This window comes from Physcomitrium patens, chromosome 19 (assembly GCF_059467195.1).
Source record: "Physcomitrium patens ecotype Gransden chromosome 19, ASM5946719v1, whole genome shotgun sequence".
Lineage (NCBI taxonomy): Eukaryota > Viridiplantae > Streptophyta > Bryopsida > Funariales > Funariaceae > Physcomitrium > Physcomitrium patens.
In genome coordinates this window covers 2,153,908-2,172,899 of record NC_143428.1, presented here as the reverse complement: position 1 = coordinate 2,172,899, position 18,992 = coordinate 2,153,908, and the positions used below count along the sequence as shown (strand labels likewise).

The window sequence follows — 18,992 nt, the reverse complement described above, 5'->3', positions numbered from 1 at the left end:
ATATATATTATTTGCTTATATATATATATATATATTATTTGCTTATATATATATATATTATTTGCTTATATATATATATATATTATTTATAATTAGTAAAAATGGATGTGCAAAAAGACATTTTTGCATATATTTATACAATAGAATTTTATCAAAAAATAATAATTATTATTATAATTATATTTTATTATCACACTGCACCCTCCGCACGAAAATCTCTTTGAAGTTAAAAGCAATAAAGCACCAAATGGCTAAAAAGCAAAACAAACGAACCAACTAGGAAAACGACGTTCCAACAGACTCGTGAATATCACCTGGTCTCGACCCAACGAATGAAAAACAGAATCCACTTCATCGACGATATACATCAACAAAGTCCATGGGAGAGGGGGAGATGTCTGCGTTGTGTATTTTCATACCACCCCTCTGCCTCGGTTGTTCCTCCCAGTCTTGTCTCTGAGGTGTATCGATCTAAAGGAATTTTTGGGTATGAATCTCTCGCCACATGCATCCCTCTCACTGCCATTCTCGCATGGAACCGTGTTAGCGATCTCATCGCCGTAGCTCAGATTTTTCGCGAGGATTTTTGAGGTAGTGTGGGCTTGGTTTTTTTGCATGTCTTTGAAGTGGTCGCAGTTTGGAATTGTACCGAGGAGACTGTTCATGGACGTGAGCTTCTGAATGGGTTCTTTGTGGATCATGTGTCGTGGAGTTTGAACCGTTTCCGATGGATTTGATGAGATATTTGTATCGCAGGTGAAGGTATTTGAGTTGGGTTTTTGAGGTTTTTGATAGAAAAGGTTTGGAAGTAAAGATGGCAGCTTCGACGTGGGCAGCAGCTTCTACCATGGCGGCTTGCGGGACAGCGCAGCGGTGTATGGCATTGCCCCACCAGCACTTGCCAGTGTCGACGATGATGTCCAGCATGGCTTCGGTTGGTTCGCCCCACGCTCAGCTTCGGCTGAAGAGCCCTGACATGAGGAGAGGTTTTTGGGTCGCTTCCCGGGCGAATGTAGCGGCGACGGAAGCTGCAGCTGCTGTGGCGGAATCCCCGAAGCTAGTCGAGGCGCCTGTGTCGATTGTCACAGGTGCCTCTCGTGGCATTGGAAAGGCTATTGCCCTTGCTCTTGGGGGCGCTGGAGGAAAGGTAGCACGCTTGTACCAGTCATATTTGTTCATTGGTGAGGGTTTTAGGGGTGGTTGCTTTGTCATTCTAATGGACATTGCCTTGTTCTGAAATCACATAACCACTTCTTTGTTGCTGGAATTTAATCGTTATCAAATCTTTCGTTTGATGTATTGGCTATGGAATTTGAATCGGCGATACAGGTGCTAGTAAACTATGCACGATCAGCCAAGGAGGCTGAAGAAGTTGCCCAACAGGTACGTTGTTTCTGACGACGCTAACTCATTTGTTCTGCTTGCCCTCGTTCCCCTCTTAGCCAGTATATAGAGTGGGGCTTTGGTTTGTTTTTACGAGTTTTTCCCTCATGATGTGTGTACAGATTGAGGAGTTGGGAGGTTCCGCCCTTGTCTGTGGTGGTGATATGTCCAAGGAGGCAGATGTTGATGCACTATTTAAAGCCGTAAGCTTTTAGACTCTTGTCTTAGCCTTTTTTTGACCATTTTGACCATCTAGTAATATTGCGTTATGTGCTGTTCGTTTTATGCGACCAGATTAACATGACTCGTGTGTGTTGGCAGGCCATGAATAAGTGGGGCACAATCGACATCTTGGTGAACAATGCTGGTACTAACTCGATGAATTTCAGGCTCTACTCAACTCTATTTGATTGATTTATTGATTTTATCATATTATATTTTATGGTTATTTTTTCATTCTTTTGCGTGTAATCTTGATCTTAACTGAAAGGACTGCTCTAGTTTAATGAATTAAGTTCGCTCGTGGGATTATTGGGAAGACTTAATTATTTCAGTATGACAACGTTCTTCATCGGTTTTAGTATTTAGTCAGCTATAACGTGCCAATTTTCATGAATACTTTTCAAGGTTGACGTCTCATGTATTAGTGGTGAAATTTTAGGAATTACGAGGGATACTTTGTTGATGAGGATGAAGAAGGAACAATGGCAGGATGTCATTGACCTCAACCTCACTGGCGTTTTCCTCTGCACTCAGGTCTGAAATCATGTTCAGTGCTAACTTTTGTTACAGTTGGAAGCTTGGCATGGTATTTGTTTTGAATGGATCTGAAACTGCAACGCTTTGGTGTTATGATATCGATATAGGAAACTTCTAATTGGAACTTGCAATGCGAATAGTACCATTTAATACTTGTATGGTGTATCTCTGCATTTTTTTAGGACCTCAAAACTCTAGGTCTTCGTCACTGTTGCTTGTCTTGTAGAGAGCTAACTAATTGGTGTGTTTTTGAAATTACTCTGATTCAGGCAGCAACAAAAGTGATGATGAAGAAGAGAAAGGTAATGAACATTTACTGGACTTGCTTGTGCTCCTAAAATGAAGACTGTCTATATTGTTTCTTGGTGCGGTCATTTTATCCAGGGATTCTGACTGAATTTCTGCTTGAAGGATTGTGTGGTTATGTCTTGAAACTTACTTATATGCATTGCCATCCAGGGAAGAATCATCAACATCTCATCAGTAGTAGGTGTGACGGGAAATGTTGGACAAGCTAATTATGCCGCAGCTAAAGCAGGAGTGATTGGCTTCACTAAATCGGTTGCTCGTGAGTACGCTGGTCGCAATATTACAGTAAGCTGCATCGACCGCTTATGTTGGGCCTCCAGACTTCCGGTTGTCAATTTCACCTTGGCGGGTTCTTATCTGAATATGTTCGATTTCCCTCTTACTGTACCTTTTCCTGTTCTCTGCAGGTGAATGCTGTGGCTCCTGGTTTTATTTCATCTGACATGACAGCAAAGTTGAGCAAAGACATTGAGGAGCAAATACTCAAGAACATTCCCCTGGGTGAGTGTGTCGAATATTAAGGATGTTTGCTGAGAGAGGGAGATCCTCACATAGTGCAGGCATCTGCATTTTTCTTATGTTCTCCCCAAATTTTCTCTTGTTCGCTCTGTCAGCGGTAGGAATAGAGGAAGCGGCCAATGATTCAGAATCGTGGGATATGAGCTAAGCATCATGCCATTTTCGTATGGTCTTCGCATGAAACAGGGAGGTATGGTGCACCAGAGGATGTCGCTGGGCTGGTGAAATTCCTAGCAACAGACCCAGCAGCAGCTTACATTACTGGTCAGGTTTGTACCGCGGGACACTATACACGTTGTCCAGAATATATTTGTTCGATTATGGTGGTTTTAATAGCACTTTCAGGGTGTATGGTATCATGAGAGCTAAATGACTAGACTTACAACTAGGATGCAAAACTCATGATGATCGGTGCTATGGTTGGCGTGTTTATTTCAGACTTTCAACATCGATGGAGGTATGGTGATGTAATAGCTTCATGAAACTCGTGGTCCTCTCCTCGGCTGTCTACCGCTAGGCTGTCGAAACGGATACGCTTCTGTGCATACATGCACGGCGGGGTTCAAGAACCTGGTTCCTGTGTAGGCTCTGGATTGTTTGTATCATTTTACCCAAATTTTTGCAAGTTTTGTTTTTCCAGATAATGTATCACGCTGTCAAGGTAGTAGGAACTTGGTGTAAGCTCCTCTCACGAGCATGACAGCTTACCTTTGGTTGATCATTTATTTGTGAGAGTAAGTTAAGCTTGGGTAAACCTGGACTTCAATACAACTCTGCTTTAGGACAGTATTAGATGGAGGTAATCTTGTTTGAACACTTTTTTTTCCTTAGTTTGAGAATTGATTTTGTTCTGCAGCTGCTCAATGATATTAATGTCAATTACCACGTGATGTGCCTCCGTGACCCAGTTATCTGCAATATTTGAAGGATACTGAATTTCAAGTGAACGCAGTTTATCGTAATAATGCACAAGACTTCGGACAGGGTTCTTGTAGAAAGCATACAAAAACACACCTCCTAAATTTACGCTCTGGCTGGTTCCATCTGTATTTAGTAGACATTGCCTTGCAACTTGCCTGCCCCAAAAGTAGATGGCACCTACTTGTCAAACCTTTTATCAACAATCCAGCTTCCCCAGTTTGCCGTGAACATTCGCCTCATTCGCCTCAATGCCCACACTGTATTACCTACCCTCTTGCATTCTATTGCTTTTTGTTGAACCTACACTGCCGCGTGGTTGATGTGCTAAGTCTTCAACCACCGAACTGGTGCTTACAGGGCGGACACCTCGACGTCTGTGAAGGAACCGTGGTACTTATGATCAACCAGAGTGGTCATCCTCATGAAATGCAGGCTATGGCTGGACTCAATGCCTTATCACCTGTGCAAGATTACGAGCTTCAAACTTGACGGTAAGATAAGCTTCTCACCACTGTAATTCAATTCATGCTCTCAAGTTGTACAAATTGCCCTCAAGTCATTAGACCCAATAGCATGAGCTGAAAGAGTCTAATTCTCCCATAATACCATCAGGACCATGTAAGAAAACAGTTACAAACTAATCCATACACTGCTTCATCAACCCAATTGGCTTACCAATTTCTGGGCTTTTTGGTGGTACAGTGGGATGAGGAATTCCTCCAAAGTGCAAGTGAGAAACATTGGATAACTTTGTTTCATTATCATCTACACAAATTACAATAAAATAAAAATAAAAAAAATGGTGATTCACAGTTATTATGAAAAAAATTGACTGCTGTGAAAGATTCACATCTTTGAATTTGGTTTGCCATTGAAACATCTTAGCTAAACAAATCATTGTTGTCTGCTTCCGATGATTCATCATTACATGTATGCAAAAACTGTTTTGGGATAGTTTCCGATAAATAAATAACGACTTATTTTAAAAAAATAAGAGTGGATAGCTACAGAATGATGTTTGAGTAAAATCCTCCATGTCGTAAGAAGTGGCATTAGACATGTAAGATTTGTATGAAGACACTCAATAAATGTGATGTGATTCATACTACACAAGACATGCTCAAAAAATAATTCTATTCATTAATAAATATGCTTTTATAAAAATGTGTTAGTTGTAATCTTTTGGATAATGTATTTTAAGATCTAGGTGAATATTTTAAAAAATACATAAAAAAATTATTTGTCTATCTTATTATATTTTAAAACATGATTGAATCCATATATATGCATATATACATATCCAAGAAAGGATTTTTAACTTCTAAAATATGATATTATTTTACTTGTATATTTTCTATTTAAACATTCTTTAATAAATTATATTTATTAAATATTTATTTAAGGGAATGATAAAGTGACTCAAATTTTTATTAAAGTGATCCATTCTAATTTAAGCATCATTGCATCCTTCAAGCTCCCATCTTTGTTTCCAATCATTCTTGATTCTCAATTGTTTCTAGAGATGGAAGGAGGGAATTGGGAATGTTGGAAATAAGGATGATGGTTGAAAATATGAGAATGGTTGAGAATTAAGGAATGATTGGGAATAAGGCATTTGGGTCCATTTAGTAAAAATTTAGATTGCTTTATAATTTTCCTATATTTAATAAACGTTCAAACTTTTGAATTTATTAATAATTTTTTTTTATTTTATCAAATTATTTAATAATAAAAAGAAATATTATAAATTATAAAAAATATATAAAGCTTATTATACTTGTTCAATTTTTAAAACTTTAACATAAGTTTTTTTAAACAAGAATTTCTTATGTAAAATACATCAAGGAAAGATAAACCAACAAAATAAACCAAAGGAGACAAATTTAATCTTTGATTGGATGCATCTCTCATTGTTTTTATCAAAAGTAAAGAAAAAGCGATACAAAAGTTGAATTGTGCAATGATTCACATGGCCTTAATATAACTAGAGTTACAGATTCATAAGGCCAAAAATTGTATATTACCTCGTATTAATTTTGCTTTATTTTATTTGTTTTCAATTACAATGTGTACTTGCATTAAACTTTACTGACATTAATAAAACCTGCGTGTGATACTTAACCAACTTCCTTCTATGTTACAATTATTAGCAAGCTGAAGTATACAAATTTCAATAGCTAATGTGTTCCAAGAGCAACAAGTAATCATCAAGCAATGTGTAGAATAGCATAATGTGAAATGAACTATGCCTTGCTTTGCTTCCACTTGAAGGATGCTTTGTTTGAAAATATAGTCTCAATTCTAAATGGCATTTTTTCCATGACAATGGCACAAGTTCAACTAGTTGGTTAAATGTATCATAACATTTAACAAGTACTAAAATCAATTTTTATATGGTGAATTCTTTAGTATTTTGATAGAACAACCATCAACGAGAGTATATTTTGATTTGAGATTTTTTTAAAGTATGCTTCCTGAAAACAATCCTTTTCCATTATCATTCTTATAGTTATATCACAATTTGTGCGTAATTTTTGAAATTTTAATCATATTTTTACTTATTTTATAATTTTGTCAGAGCTGAGTTTCGCCACAATAGTTCATCCATCCCCTTGAGCGTCGATGAAAGTCGTTACCACAGTAGGACGTCGCCTGGTGGCCCCATCTCCACACCCGTGACCGACACGGACCGAGAGCGCCCCAAAACCGTCCCGGTTTCATAACCGTGAGGGGTGCATAACCGTGGAACTCCGGACTTGTCTGTTCTTCGTCGTCGAGCTCGCGTGCTTGCTTGGTTCTGGTCCTGTCGACATTCTGATCCCGTGGAGGTTTTTCTCATTTCTTCTAGTTACGTATGTGTTTATTAGTAGTGTAGTCCGGCCTGTGAGGCTAGGGTTACATGAAATGACGTAGTATCGAAGTTGGGTTTGAAGCACTTTGGAGATTGAGTGGTGGTGTAGGAGGATCGAAGAGTTTTGGGAGTTGGAGGAAAGGAGGGGAGGAAATGGGGCAGGGGCAGTCGGGAGGATTGCCAAAGCAGGGTCCTGGCGGGGACCGCACCAAGGGAGATGGTGGCAAGAAGGAGAAGAAGTACGAGCCCGCGGCACCGCCGTCACGCGTTGGACGCAAGCAGCGGAAACAGAAGGGTTCCGAGGCTGCGGCGCGGTTGCCCGTGGTCACTCCCGCGACCAAATGTAAGCTGCGATTGCTGAAGCTGGAACGTGTGAAGGATTATTTATTGATGGAGGAGGAATTTGTGACGAATCAGGAGCGGTTGAAGCCGCAGGAGGATAAGAACGAGGAGGACCGGTCGAAGGTTGATGACCTGCGAGGGTCGCCAATGAGCGTTGGTAACTTGGAGGAAATCATTGACGAGAATCACGCTATTGTGTCATCGTCCGTGGGTCCTGAGTATTATGTGAATATTTTATCGTTCGTGGACAAGGATCAGCTCGAGCCTGGTTGCGCAATCCTCATGCACAACAAGGTGCGATCTTCTGAGGCTTATCATTGCTTATTTTTTTTCCACTCGCTTGGTTGTTTCAACTTATTCTCTAGGATAGTTGGTAGGGTTTCAATATGCGCAAATCAAAAACCTCGTTTAGGATTTTGGTTTCTCACAGAAGTACCGCTTATGTCTTTTTAGGGTCACTTCAGTCTCAGTAGGAGAATTTTTATTGATTGTGCTCTGAAATTAGATTCCAATTGTTGCAATCTTTCAAAGCATTTTGTTTCATGATCAACCATAAATTGAGGGTTTATTAAATTAGGGTTTTATTTGCCTTCGACGTGAACAGTTAAACGTATACAGACGGTTCCTTTTTTGGAATCTATTAGTTATTCGCTAGTATAATTCGGGCGTGGAATGCCTTTCTGTGTGATTCTTTGTATAGTTGTCTGATCAACTTCGAACCATTTCATCCAGTGATAAGTCCTGAATGGTTCCCGTAGACTTAATTTCTTAGCTATTTCTCTTGTTACCACCTTGTAGCAATCTTCGACGGTTTTTTAAATTGAATATCTGTTTCTCAACAATGCCATTGTTTGAGTTGTTGAGTAGTCTTTAAATGTATGATACGCGCCTTGATACGTCCTTGATTTTGGCCAGCTTGCGTCAAGTTAGAGTAACTGATTAGTCCTGGCGGTCACGAACATGGTTTGAGTTATCACCAGATCATGGGAAACTTGTCCAAACGATTTTCTTTGTCTTGTGCAGGTCCTTTCAGTTGTGGGATTGCTGCAAGATGACGTGGACCCAATGGTTTCTGTTATGAAAGTTGAAAAAGCTCCTCTAGAGTCATATGCTGACATTGGTGGATTAGACCCTCAGATTCAAGAAATCAAGGAAGCAGTGGAGCTACCTCTAACACATCCAGAGCTTTATGAGGATATTGGTATCAAGCCTCCCAAGGGTGTAATTTTGTATGGTGAACCAGGAACTGGAAAGACGCTCCTTGCTAAGGCTGTTGCAAATTCCACGTCTGCTACATTTCTCCGCGTTGTTGGGAGTGAGCTGATACAGAAGTATCTGGGTGATGGACCAAAGTTGGTACGAGAGTTGTTTCGGGTTGCAGACGAATTGTCTCCTACCATCGTCTTTATTGACGAAATTGATGCCGTCGGTACGAAGAGGTAATTCCCGGCTCTTCTCATTAGTGCAGTATTATCTGTTTTAAGTAATTCGCTGTTGAGGTCTCAGCTTCTCAAGCAGGACCTAATCCTACATGCTTCTTTACTCCTGACTTGCACAGTTCATCCTGCCCCGCATCCCCCCCTCCCAAGTCTTAGTCTTGAATCCTTTTCATGCATGTAAGCAATTCGGAACGGGCTCTAAATGGCCATTACTCGCATATTTCTTGTAACATGAGTGAGGATGCTGGCGGATTTCCATTCTTTTAACGTACTATCAAGTATTAATTTTAGCTAAGGTCTCGCATGGTTCCGAAGTTACAGAAAAGTAAAATTTTATGTATGGACTTCATTCATCGGGTGTTAGAGTATTTTTCAGACGTAGCATTAAAGTTTCGACCAGTCTCTAGTGGGCCACAGTATTCGTTTCGACGCTTAAGTTTGTTAATGAAAATTTGGTTCTTTATTATAGATACGATGCTCACTCCGGTGGAGAACGAGAAATTCAGCGGACTATGTTGGAGTTGTTGAATCAGTTGGATGGATTTGATGCTCGTGGTGACGTAAAAGTCATTCTGGCTACTAATCGTATCGAAAGCCTGGATCCGGCTCTGCTTCGACCTGGTAGAATTGATCGCAAGATTGAGTTTCCATTGCCAGATATCAAAACCAAGAGGAGAATTTTCCAGGTCTGGTTATAGCATTCTTGGTAACCTTGCATGTTTATTTCTTTTACGATCATACTGTGCTCATCATCTTCCATATCCTTGTAACGTCCAGGATTCTGTTACCACACGTCCATGTTTTCTCTTAACATTGGGTTCGGGCAATGTCTGTAACTCACTGGATGTGTTGAAAGTAAACAGAGCTGATTGTTTTTTCTTGAAAAAAAGTTCGAACTTTCAGTTCATGAAAATTAGGATCATGATTATGCGATATCTACAAGAACTCTGTCGATTGTCTTCATTAGCTTTATGTGTGAGAAGTTGGAGATTGAGTTTTCTTGATAAACGAAATTCTTTTGATCGCTTGTTTTGGTTTCTTTTAATGATCTCTGCAGATTCATACTTCTAGAATGACTATGGCTGATGATGTAAACCTAGAGGAGTTTGTGATGACCAAAGATGAGTTTTCTGGTGCTGACATTAAAGCTATCTGTACGGAAGCTGGTCTTCTTGCATTGCGTGAGCGCCGCATGAAGGTGAGACTGTTCGTATTTTGCATTTCATGAATATGGGCTTCTTGACTAGTTGAAATCAGGTGCCAGTTATGCAGTACTTTATTATTGCACCTTCAAGGTTTTAGTTGATAATGTGATTTTGATTTTTTCAGCACGGTTGTGCAATTAAATGGATCTTATTGGATGTTGGTCCTGCAGGTGACTCAAGTCGATTTCAAGAAGGCTAAAGAGAAAGTGATGTATAAGAAGAAGGAGGGCGTGCCTGAGGGTTTGTACATGTAGAGTATTCAGTACAGGTGGTAAACTTTCCTGTATATTTGCCTTACGTGTCTTTCGATTCAATTGGTTCATTGTTATCCTTACCAAGATCAATTGTGTATGGCTTGGTGATTGGAAGTTAATTAGAAGGGAAATCATTTCTGATGTTTTTTTTTCTCCCCTTCTGGATCTTTTAGGTAAGCTTTTATCTATACTCGATTAAGAATAATTTTGATGAGTTCTTCATTGAATGCTGCTAGATTCACCTGAAGTGAACACTTCCTAGGCAGTCAGAAACTTCATCAAGTACCTTCACCTTGACAGTCTGCGTGGTATGACTAGCAGCAGCATTTAAGGTAGCCGACCCATAAAATGTGTATTTAAGGTAAAGGTAGCCGTCCCATAAAGTAATTCATTGTTTTTGAGTGAGATTGTTGTCACCATTTTTCCTTGTTTCTGCTCATCTCCGAATCCTATGTCACACATCCACTATTTTTCAACTGCCACATAAAATGTGTTCAAATTTAGCTCATAGTCACCTAGTCTTTGTCTTGTATCTTACCTCACAATTGAGTTGTACAACTACAAATGTGCAGAATTTAAGTGCTCCCTTGATTTTATTTCCAACCATAGCATTCTGGATTTTTGCCATGTTGCTCATGCAATTTTGAAGATTACAACCATGTTTTCCAACCACAGCATGAGCAGAAAATAAGGAACCACCTCATATGTGCATACCTATTTGAGTAGAATTTCATATATTGCTCATAGCTTAACATCATTTTAACCAGCCCCCAACCTATTTCCAATCATAGGATGTCAGAATTGGTCATAAATAGGTTGTTGGCCTTGTGGAAATGTCCCACCATGTAGCTCTCATGCACCATGATGTAGTTTGAGAGAAAGTTTTCATTGAATCCATTGAGTTGATTAAGATGCTTGTTTATCATGTTTGTGTGAAAGAGAGTTTTGGTTGATCTTGTAGTAATGCCTCCATTCATTTTTATTTTTTTTTGTATACACAAATAATTTAAAAGTCTTTCTTATATTTCTTATGGATGTAGTTTATACTAAAAAAATCTAAATCATATATTACCTAATATTTGTAATTTCATGTTCTACTCACTTTATATTGTCATCTAATAGTAACAAAAAAAATCAATATGTGCATAACTAGTTTTTAGTTTTATTTTTATTCTTATTTCAAATTTAAGATGATAGAACTACATTATTCTAATAGGTAATGAAAATGGCAATATAGATACCTTCATTGCCTACTATAAACTTATGTACTTTAAGCTTTAATATGTATTGTTCTATGGAATACAAATGTATCATAAACAAAGTGTTCACCATATTTATCTTGAGTTTGTCTTTAAGAATTTGTGTTAAAAATATAAGTTAAGGAATATTTATAAAAAAAAAAAAAAAAAAAAAAAAAAAAATCGATTTGGTATTCTTAGCAAATTATTCTTGGCATATTTGTAAATGTTGCTCCCATCTACAAAATATATTGATTAGCACACCTCCACTTAAAGTTTTGAAAAATGGGCTTCTAAACATGTGATATTAGAGTGTCATTTCTTGCTATAATTTTTTTATTATCAAAGAACAAATTGATTATAGAATAGCACATTTAAAAGAAATACATATATATATATATATATATATATATATATCTTTCTTTTAAATGTGGTATAGAAATAATATTATTTATAAAAGTCTAACTTTAAGAGTCTTCACCAATTTTGTTAATAATATTATCTATAGTACATGTTATTAGCATCATGACCATAGATTAAGTAGATTTTACATTGTTGATATTATTCTATGTATATATTTAGAAAATTAGTACTGAATTAAAAAATAAAAAATTCATATTTATATTAATGTCTTGTAAATGAAGATGTTGAAAAGAAAGTTACTATGAATAAGCTTTTTGGCTATAATAAACAACATGCAAGTATTTAGATCAATCTTCTTGAAATATGAGTTATCAAAAAGGTTTTTTTACTTATTATTATTAACACAAAGTTATTATAATACTAGTATTATTTTTATTTTGTAATAATAAGGCATATTATTATAATATTATATTTTTTTTATCATATATTTTTATAAAATTAACAGTATTTTAAATAATTGATTATGCATATAATAATTTATTTTGGATCAAAAATGTTACTCATACTAAACTAAATCTACCATTTAGTAAATTTTTATTTTTAAACTATTTAAATTTTATTTGAAGAAATTAAATCTTTAAATACATATATAATTATTTAAATGGAATAGAACACATATAGTTGTAAGAAAAATATTTTTATATTTTTAAAAACAGAATACCAAATCGATTTTTTTTTTTTTTTTTTTTTTTTTTTTAATAAATAAAATCTAATTTGAGATTTAAATTGTTAACTAAATAAATTTTGTATATAAATTACATAAACGAAAATAAAACATATTAGTGCACATTAGATCATCAATATTTACAACTAGTCTTGAGGCTCACAAGCAATTATATATATATATATATATATATATATATTGATATGTTTATGTTGTTTGTTTTGCCCTAAAATTAATTAAAATGTCTCTTTTTTTAATGTAACTCTTATCAAAATTATTACTATAAATTAATATCCAAGGATCTAAGTTTTGAAAGTAGAATCTACCAACTACATAAATTTTTACTGTGATTTATAAATAAATATTTCTTCTTGAAAATTTTAATGCCAAATCTTTACTTATTATTATTTTTTTTATTGTTTTGTTTTGTTTTGTTTTTTGTTTTTTGTTTTTGTATCTACCATATTACTCCCTTTTCAAAATATTTGTAATATATATTTAGCCAAGTTTAAAAGCAATATTTTGTCTACAATCCCAGTGTCTTTGCCTTCCAATGATAGCTTAGTTTTCCTTATGATTATGTTGGTGGCAATGGACGGCTACACATACATGGTTTAACCATGAACTCCAATACACACAGAAATGGTACATACATACATGTACATAATGATATAAATATAGAGGAATGTTAAATATGCCAAGTACTAAATTTATCCACCCATAAAATGGCCTCTAGATTGGATCTGCAACCAATAAAAACCAACCACATATCATATTATTGAGCATGGGTCTATTTAGCATTCCCCTAAACATGTTATGTTAACTGGTTCATTGTCTATTGTTGAATGCTAGTGAGAAGCAACTTTAGAAGTAGCCATAGGCACAGTGCGGAATTCACCACCATGAATTCACAAAAACTCAGACCGGGAAGCAGAGATTGTTCAATGAGCGCAAATGCGGCACCTCCGTGAAATCGGCGCCGAATCGCACTCGACACACAAAATTCAGACAAAGCCATCGGGTAGCGAATGATGCCGATGGTTGGGAATGTCGAGGTTTCGAAGGCAAAGACACCGGGATTCGTTGATCACAACTCATGGGAGCGTCTAGTATCATGTCTAGAAACTAGCCTTTTAGCGATCGACGTGTCCGACGCGTAGAAGCGTAGAATCAGGTTTGAATGATGCACTAGAAGATGCAAAAGAAGATCAAATAAACTGGCATCGACAGATCCAGTGTAGATAGTTCTGTGGACGATGCGATGGCTGCAGCAGAGTCGCTGCGAGATGGGTCAGATGTGGGATTCGTCGCTAGTACGGGAGAATCAGAGTGTGGGGCCGCTGGGAGATGTACGTGAGTGGTGGGGATCAGTGGGTCCAAAGAAGGAGGTGTGTGCCGGAGCACACTCTGGTTTTATTCAATGAACACACGCGATACAAATTTTTCTTAAATTGCAACTACACTTCTCCGTTTTTTGCTCACACCCCCGTCGCAGCTAGCCTTTCTAATCCAATCCATGGTGCGGCAACTGCGAATATAAGTCTCACAATACATACAGATTCATGTAAGTGGTACATGGACCTTTTTTTCTTTTCTTTTTTAGATATATATTTTTTTGTCTACACTCCTGATCTATCGATCATGTTTGGTGATAGTCTATTCCTTGGCACAAGTTCCAGCAGCGCAGTCGCAGTTGCCGCACTTGCCTCCATTCTCCTTCGCGCAGGTTCCTGACGGGTCAACTCCACCATAGCCACAGTCAGCGACAATTTCACGCGGCATGCATGGTAATATGTTCAAAAAAAGCCGGCAAATCATGCAAGGACGACCTTTTGGTTTGCGCCATTATAGTGAGCGGAAAAGCAAGATATGACGAGGAATATGGTTGTGTTCTCTAGTTGACGCGCTTAGCCTATGCCTGTCTGATGAGGACTGTCGTGACGGATTAAGGGTTGTGAAGTAGAACCTGCGGCGCAATCGCAGTTGCCGCACTTGCCGCCATTCTCCTTGGCGCAGGTGCCCGCTGCGCAGTCGCAGTTGCCGCACTTTCCGCCGTTCTCCTTGGCCATTGTAATGGGTCGGTGTGTAGTGTTTCAAGCTGCAATTCATAAACATGACAAAATTAATTGATGTAACAATACACATGACAACACAGCTTTCTGAAAGAAGTTTAGAATCTTAAAATCTGATAGGTCTCGCTCCATCAGTTTGTCTTGGCAAGACATAGAGAGAGGACCCGGAAGGTAACCAACCATGACTACACTTAGTGATGAATTCAATGCCTTAAGCCACAAAAATAGGAACCAATGCACACTCACAGCAGTAGCAACGTCGGGCGAGAGAGCAGAACCTCACCACTGTAAAGCGAGAGTGAGCAGTAGAAGGCGCTAGAAGCAAGCTTGATGATCGACTGACGCAGAACCCTTCTCCCTCCTCACCTTATGTAGTCCAAAATAAAGCAGCACCCTGTTCGCTGGTAGGATCTGTGCTATCAGCTGCCGGGAATCATCTCAAGTCCCCACAAATTGCGCTCCTGGAGTGAGCCCCACTGATTGGTACAACTGACGCAACAATGCAACCTTTTCTCCGTGCATAGGGCCTGCAGTCTAGCGATTGGGACACGGTAGCAGATTTTTGCATACCTGGTCCATTGGAGCACACGCTCAGCACACGTTACCCCCATTGTACAGTATAGATTCGCATACTATCCTCTACTACAAGTAACATCACAAACCCCCAAAGTCTGTTTATTCTTTTTCATTGGGAGTATCCATGAGCTGGGGCCTGCGTTGGGAAAAGTGTTTGCATCACCACACGATCGGTGAATTCTTTGGACACTGCGATGCATGCGTCTTGAATGAAACGTTGGTGGCAGCGCGACTGTGAATGGTTCACAAGAATTTTGAGCACTGCCTTCGAGGGGGGAGGGGGGGGGGGGGGGGGGGTTGGATTGGGAGAGGCGGTGGAGGACAAATTTTCTAAGCTGCTTTTTAATTCTACCTTAACAAGCCCTTTAAGAAAAAATGGTGGATTTGTCAGCATGCACCCTTGCGAGAATAAAGTATTCAGTATAATTTGTGTGGGATGCCAAGAAAGATGGTGTTTTAGTAGTATGACCCACGGTGAAAGAAGATGACTTTGGAAAAAGTTCAATTTTTCTGATCTTTTGTTAGTCTATTTCTATGGTGATGAGTCTCTTGACAACTGAAGACTTAATCACATCTCCTAGTGTTGGATGTAGCCTACACAAATTAGAATGAAGAATCTGGAAATCGCCAGAATGCATCACGTTGGAGTTCATATTAACCTCAAAAATCCTATTGATAATCTATCGATCATCATCCGATTAACATACCACAACCTGCTATAAATATTCCAGAGTTTACGAAACTTCTTCAATCAGAGGCAAAAGACCTTTCCTGGAACCCTCCACCGCCTGTCGTCTTCTATCAAAAGAATCTTCATGTTTAAGAATGATTTTTGAAGGGGTGGAACAACCGAGACGGTTGATACCTATCTCCATACTCTGGATAACATGCCAGAAAATTAGCATTTTCATTCTAAATTTACACCTTTTTAGATCAAGATGATTCCTTTCCATCCCTGGTACAGGCCATTTTCCAGAATCCCTCTGTCAGTGTGTACTGGCTCGGTGGAAACACTTCGTGGAAATCCTTACATCCGTTTCCAACACATCCCATACAATTTTTTCACTTCTGTCTCAGAGGAATACTACCAATTACAGCTTTCTAGCTACTCTGACCCATCGAAATAATATTTTATAGGTAACTGCACGTCCCGGAAGTCGGAAATGAGGACAAGTTGCTTTGAGAGGAAAAATGTTGATCGAGACAGGGAGGTGGGACAAGGACAAGCTCCCGATATGAGGCCATTGAGCAATCGCTACTTTCACACTGATCACTTCTGAGTGTTGCGCACGCCACTCTGCAAAGATCCTTATTTGATAATCGTACAAGACGGTGATCTTACGCATTGAATCAATGCAAACGATGGCAGTTTCCGGTCACGATCTTGTTGTTCCACTGATCTTGGGGTAAAGCAAGGCACCCCGTATGGTGGAGTAGTGTTCCAGATGCGCGCCCTGGGACCAGAAAGAGTGATATTCTCAATTTGAGAATGCGTGCAATTCAAGGAAAGCGTCTTCAGGCGCGTCTGCCTAAGAAAAATCATTATTGAAAGTTCATCTGAATTCCTTTATTTTAAAAATCGTTGGAGAATTGCGCATCAGCTTCCGTCAAGTTGTAGGTTCCACCAAACCACAAGAATGAGGGCCCATCGCTACAGACATGATTAGAATCTCGGGTATTGGGGATATACCGATTTGAGAGATTATCTTCTTCCAAGTGCCTGTGTGGATCACTACGAAGAGAATTAAACTTTTCGTGTCAAAAGAAATAGGAGCCGAGTGCTGACCGTTATTTAAAAATTAAGTTGAGATTAAATTTTTGTATTCATGTAGGTTAGAATGGTGTTTCATCTTCACCACTCTGTTCCGTGGCCGATGGTAAATTAGTAGCGTGTGTTGACGGGTAACTGCGTTGACGCATAATTCTACCATGGTCACTACAATGGACCACAGAGGAAGTACCACACACTGAGGAGGCGCAAATTAAGGTAGCTTCACAGGCTGAAGGATCGACGCAGGTTCTTCGAGTCTTGGTTCAAGCTGGAGCTTTAGTATTTAATGCTAGAAGCAAGAAGGCTTTTTTGACTTCTCGAGCATCGCTTAACTTAGGTGAGATGGTGCTCTCAGTCCACACGCTGTGTCTGCAAGTCTATGCATTTTGATGTCCGTGACATTACGACATTTAGGCATACACTAGCATTAGGTGAAGTTCCCACAGATGGATGTTCTTGATAAGTTTGAAGCGGTTCTTTTGGATGAGAGTGAGACTTACACCAAGTGGATTTTTGATTGTTGGGAGTTTTCTTCAAGCTATGAAAGCGTCACGCAGTATTGAATTGCATCAGATTCTTTGTTCTAATGAAGTTAAAATTTTGTGGCTTCGCAGCTGTTTATCCTTTCATTTCGATCTTTCAGCGACACTCAGGTATGGTTTCGCACTTCGAACACGAGCGAACGCCATCTCACGTTAATTCCGAGTTCAAGGTCATTTTGAAAGTGTAAAAAAACTCGAGCGTTCCATTCAGCTCTGATGAGGATCCGCTCTAAAACTGTTGTGTGTCTCGCTGTTGACTCGCAGTTTCAGACACTTAACGCCGAAGTTAAACAATGGCCAAGGACACCGGAAAGTGCGGCAACTGCGACTGTGCAGCAGGTACCTGCGCCAAGGAGAATGGCGGCAAGTGCGGCAACTGTGACTGCGCCGCAGGTTCTACTTTGCAAAACCTTGCTATTCCTTTCTGTTCTTCTCTTAACATGAATCGCTACCAGTCAACATTAGGCTGAATCACAGGAACATGATGATCTGGAATGACCCAACCATTCTCTGGGGTGATATGAAAACTTTTGGCAAAATGCCAAATACGGTCTCATCGCAACCTCCATGCGCACGTAAAAAGCCCTAAGAAATGAACCATGTGCCTTGCAATGTGCACGAATTGGACTAGTTAGCTTGAACTCAAAATCCCTGGAGCGTCGGGGTGATGGATCTGAATGTGGCTACTGCATGACAGGAACCTGCGCAAAGGAGAACGGGGGCAAGTGCGACAACTGCGACTGCGCTGCCGGAACCTGCGCCAAGGAATAGATGATACCATCATGCGCACTGATAAGCATACAGACACAGAGCGTAGATGTAACTAGTTTCGATTGGCAGGTTGCAAAATGTGTGGATGCGGCAAATCCATCCTGCGGCCGCTTTCTAGAACGGGCTGAAGACTTTCTGTGAGAGGGAGCGTGCGGAAGACTGGGAACTAACTGTTCGATGGTCGTGTGGTATTGTGTGTGCGTATAGTGTATAACGTTGTATGGGAATTGAACAATAAACTCGGTAGTGCTCAAACACACCCTCCGATTGCCGCTTCGTAATCTCGCTCTCTCATTGTGTGTTCCTCCTCCTCGTCCTCGGCGTGATTTCACGGCGCCTTTGCTTGCTTGCTTGGTGCCACCGACACCGCTTCGTTCCTATGGATTCACTTGTATTGCCTCTGAATGTTACATGAAGGCGGAATACTTTAGTTCTGCAATTGGGTTTGGGTAGTTAATCTCTTCTCAGTCCAAACTCCCAAACCCATGATACATCTTTTCAAACTATTCCTTCTGAAAAAATGACATTTTTATTAATGGTGTTATTACTCTATTTTTTTTGTAGCAACTTAACAAATTTTACTCGTAACGATTGCATTATAAAAATAGTTTTGTAAACTTGCTTAAGGTAAGGATAAGTTCTCACATTTTTCCAAGGTTCCCTGATAATATTGCTTTATAGCATGTGTATCTGTCGTTGGTGATATCTCCATTTTGCAACGCACATGCTTCGAAGTTTTTTAATTTTGTAATTGATCACATTTGTTTATATTAATAATGATTCTTCCACATAATGATGCTGTCTTCTTTCTTTCTTTTTCCTTTTTCTTTTGATCTAGTTGTTCACAGGATTTGTAATAAAATAATACATACACATACACACATACATACATACATACATACATACAATTCCATTCTTTTATTTCTTTTTTTTTTAAAAAAAAAAGTTCAAGT

General features: G+C 38.9%; 3 protein-coding genes and 1 long non-coding RNA gene across 8 annotated transcripts; 3 read left to right on the top strand and 1 right to left on the bottom strand.

Annotated features, from left to right (window-relative positions):
• The first annotated feature begins 422 nt into the window (after positions 1 to 422).
• On the top strand, positions 423 to 3,855 carry LOC112272853 (3-oxoacyl-[acyl-carrier-protein] reductase 4). Of its 2 annotated transcripts, none has more exons than XM_024501013.3 (11): positions 423 to 487; positions 757 to 1,147; positions 1,330 to 1,383; positions 1,506 to 1,586; positions 1,705 to 1,750; positions 2,045 to 2,139; positions 2,412 to 2,444; positions 2,602 to 2,736; positions 2,859 to 2,952; positions 3,157 to 3,239; positions 3,409 to 3,855. In XM_024501013.3, exons 2-11 carry the CDS (start codon positions 815 to 817, stop codon positions 3,439 to 3,441), a joined length of 987 nt encoding a protein of 328 aa, XP_024356781.1. In that variant the 5' UTR covers positions 423 to 487; positions 757 to 814; the 3' UTR covers positions 3,442 to 3,855. The 2 variants fall into 2 exon arrangements, with proteins under 2 accessions (XP_024356781.1, XP_024356780.1); XM_024501012.3 differs by having other exon boundaries at positions 423 to 591.
• Positions 3,856 to 6,649: 2,794 nt separating this feature from the next.
• Positions 6,650 to 10,892, top strand: LOC112272694 (26S proteasome regulatory subunit 4 homolog B). 3 transcript variants are annotated; one of them, XR_002966773.3, is made up of 7 exons: positions 6,650 to 7,378; positions 8,108 to 8,523; positions 8,993 to 9,209; positions 9,581 to 9,721; positions 9,899 to 9,996; positions 10,219 to 10,343; positions 10,555 to 10,892. XR_002966773.3 is itself a non-coding variant. In XM_024500718.3 (6 exons), exons 1-5 carry the CDS (start codon positions 6,896 to 6,898, stop codon positions 9,980 to 9,982), a joined length of 1,341 nt encoding a protein of 446 aa, XP_024356486.1. In that variant the 5' UTR covers positions 6,650 to 6,895; the 3' UTR covers positions 9,983 to 9,996; positions 10,219 to 10,387. The 3 variants fall into 3 exon arrangements, 2 of the variants coding, with proteins under 2 accessions (XP_024356486.1, XP_024356485.1); XM_024500718.3 differs by lacking the exon at positions 10,555 to 10,892 and having other exon boundaries at positions 10,219 to 10,387; XM_024500717.3 differs by lacking the exon at positions 10,555 to 10,892 and having other exon boundaries at positions 9,899 to 10,387.
• Positions 10,893 to 13,682: 2,790 nt separating this feature from the next.
• Positions 13,683 to 16,498, bottom strand: LOC112272630 (uncharacterized). The gene is made up of 5 exons (XM_090244546.1): positions 16,282 to 16,498; positions 14,887 to 14,949; positions 14,626 to 14,740; positions 14,274 to 14,405; positions 13,683 to 14,037 (listed from the first exon to the last, which is right to left on the bottom strand). The coding sequence occupies exons 1-5, from the start codon at positions 16,496 to 16,498 to the stop codon at positions 13,947 to 13,949; spliced, it is 618 nt and encodes a 205-aa protein (XP_090100672.1). The 3' UTR covers positions 13,683 to 13,946.
• Positions 16,499 to 16,755: 257 nt separating this feature from the next.
• Positions 16,756 to 18,320, top strand: LOC112272629 (uncharacterized). Of its 2 annotated transcripts, XR_016498535.1 has the most exons (4): positions 16,756 to 17,063; positions 17,341 to 17,379; positions 17,533 to 17,661; positions 17,966 to 18,320. It is a non-coding gene; the product is annotated as an uncharacterized LOC112272629 (long non-coding RNA). The 2 variants fall into 2 exon arrangements; XR_012219603.2 differs by lacking the exons at positions 16,756 to 17,063; positions 17,341 to 17,379 and having other exon boundaries at positions 17,534 to 17,661.
• The last annotated feature ends 672 nt before the right edge of the window (positions 18,321 to 18,992 follow it).

Coding starts and splice junctions, on each gene's coding strand:
- LOC112272853 (XM_024501013.3), top strand. CDS start 815: ATGGCAGCTTCGACGTGGGCAGCAGCTTCTACCATGGCGGCTTGCGGG. Junction 1,587..1,704: donor TTGATGCACTATTTAAAGCC/GTAAGCTTTTAG, acceptor GTGTGTTGGCAG/GCCATGAATAAGTGGGGCAC. Junction 2,953..3,156: donor ACTCAAGAACATTCCCCTGG/GTGAGTGTGTCG, acceptor CGCATGAAACAG/GGAGGTATGGTGCACCAGAG.
- LOC112272694 (XM_024500718.3), top strand. CDS start 6,896: ATGGGGCAGGGGCAGTCGGGAGGATTGCCAAAGCAGGGTCCTGGCGGG. Junction 9,210..9,580: donor CCAAGAGGAGAATTTTCCAG/GTCTGGTTATAG, acceptor TGATCTCTGCAG/ATTCATACTTCTAGAATGAC. Junction 9,722..9,898: donor TGCGTGAGCGCCGCATGAAG/GTGAGACTGTTC, acceptor TTGGTCCTGCAG/GTGACTCAAGTCGATTTCAA.
- LOC112272630 (XM_090244546.1), bottom strand. CDS start 16,498: ATGATTTTTCTTAGGCAGACGCGCCTGAAGACGCTTTCCTTGAATTGC. Junction 14,406..14,625: donor CGCCCGACGTTGCTACTGCT/GTGAGTGTGCAT, acceptor TATGAATTGCAG/CTTGAAACACTACACACCGA. Junction 14,038..14,273: donor CAACTGCGATTGCGCCGCAG/GTTCTACTTCAC, acceptor TTGACCCGTCAG/GAACCTGCGCGAAGGAGAAT.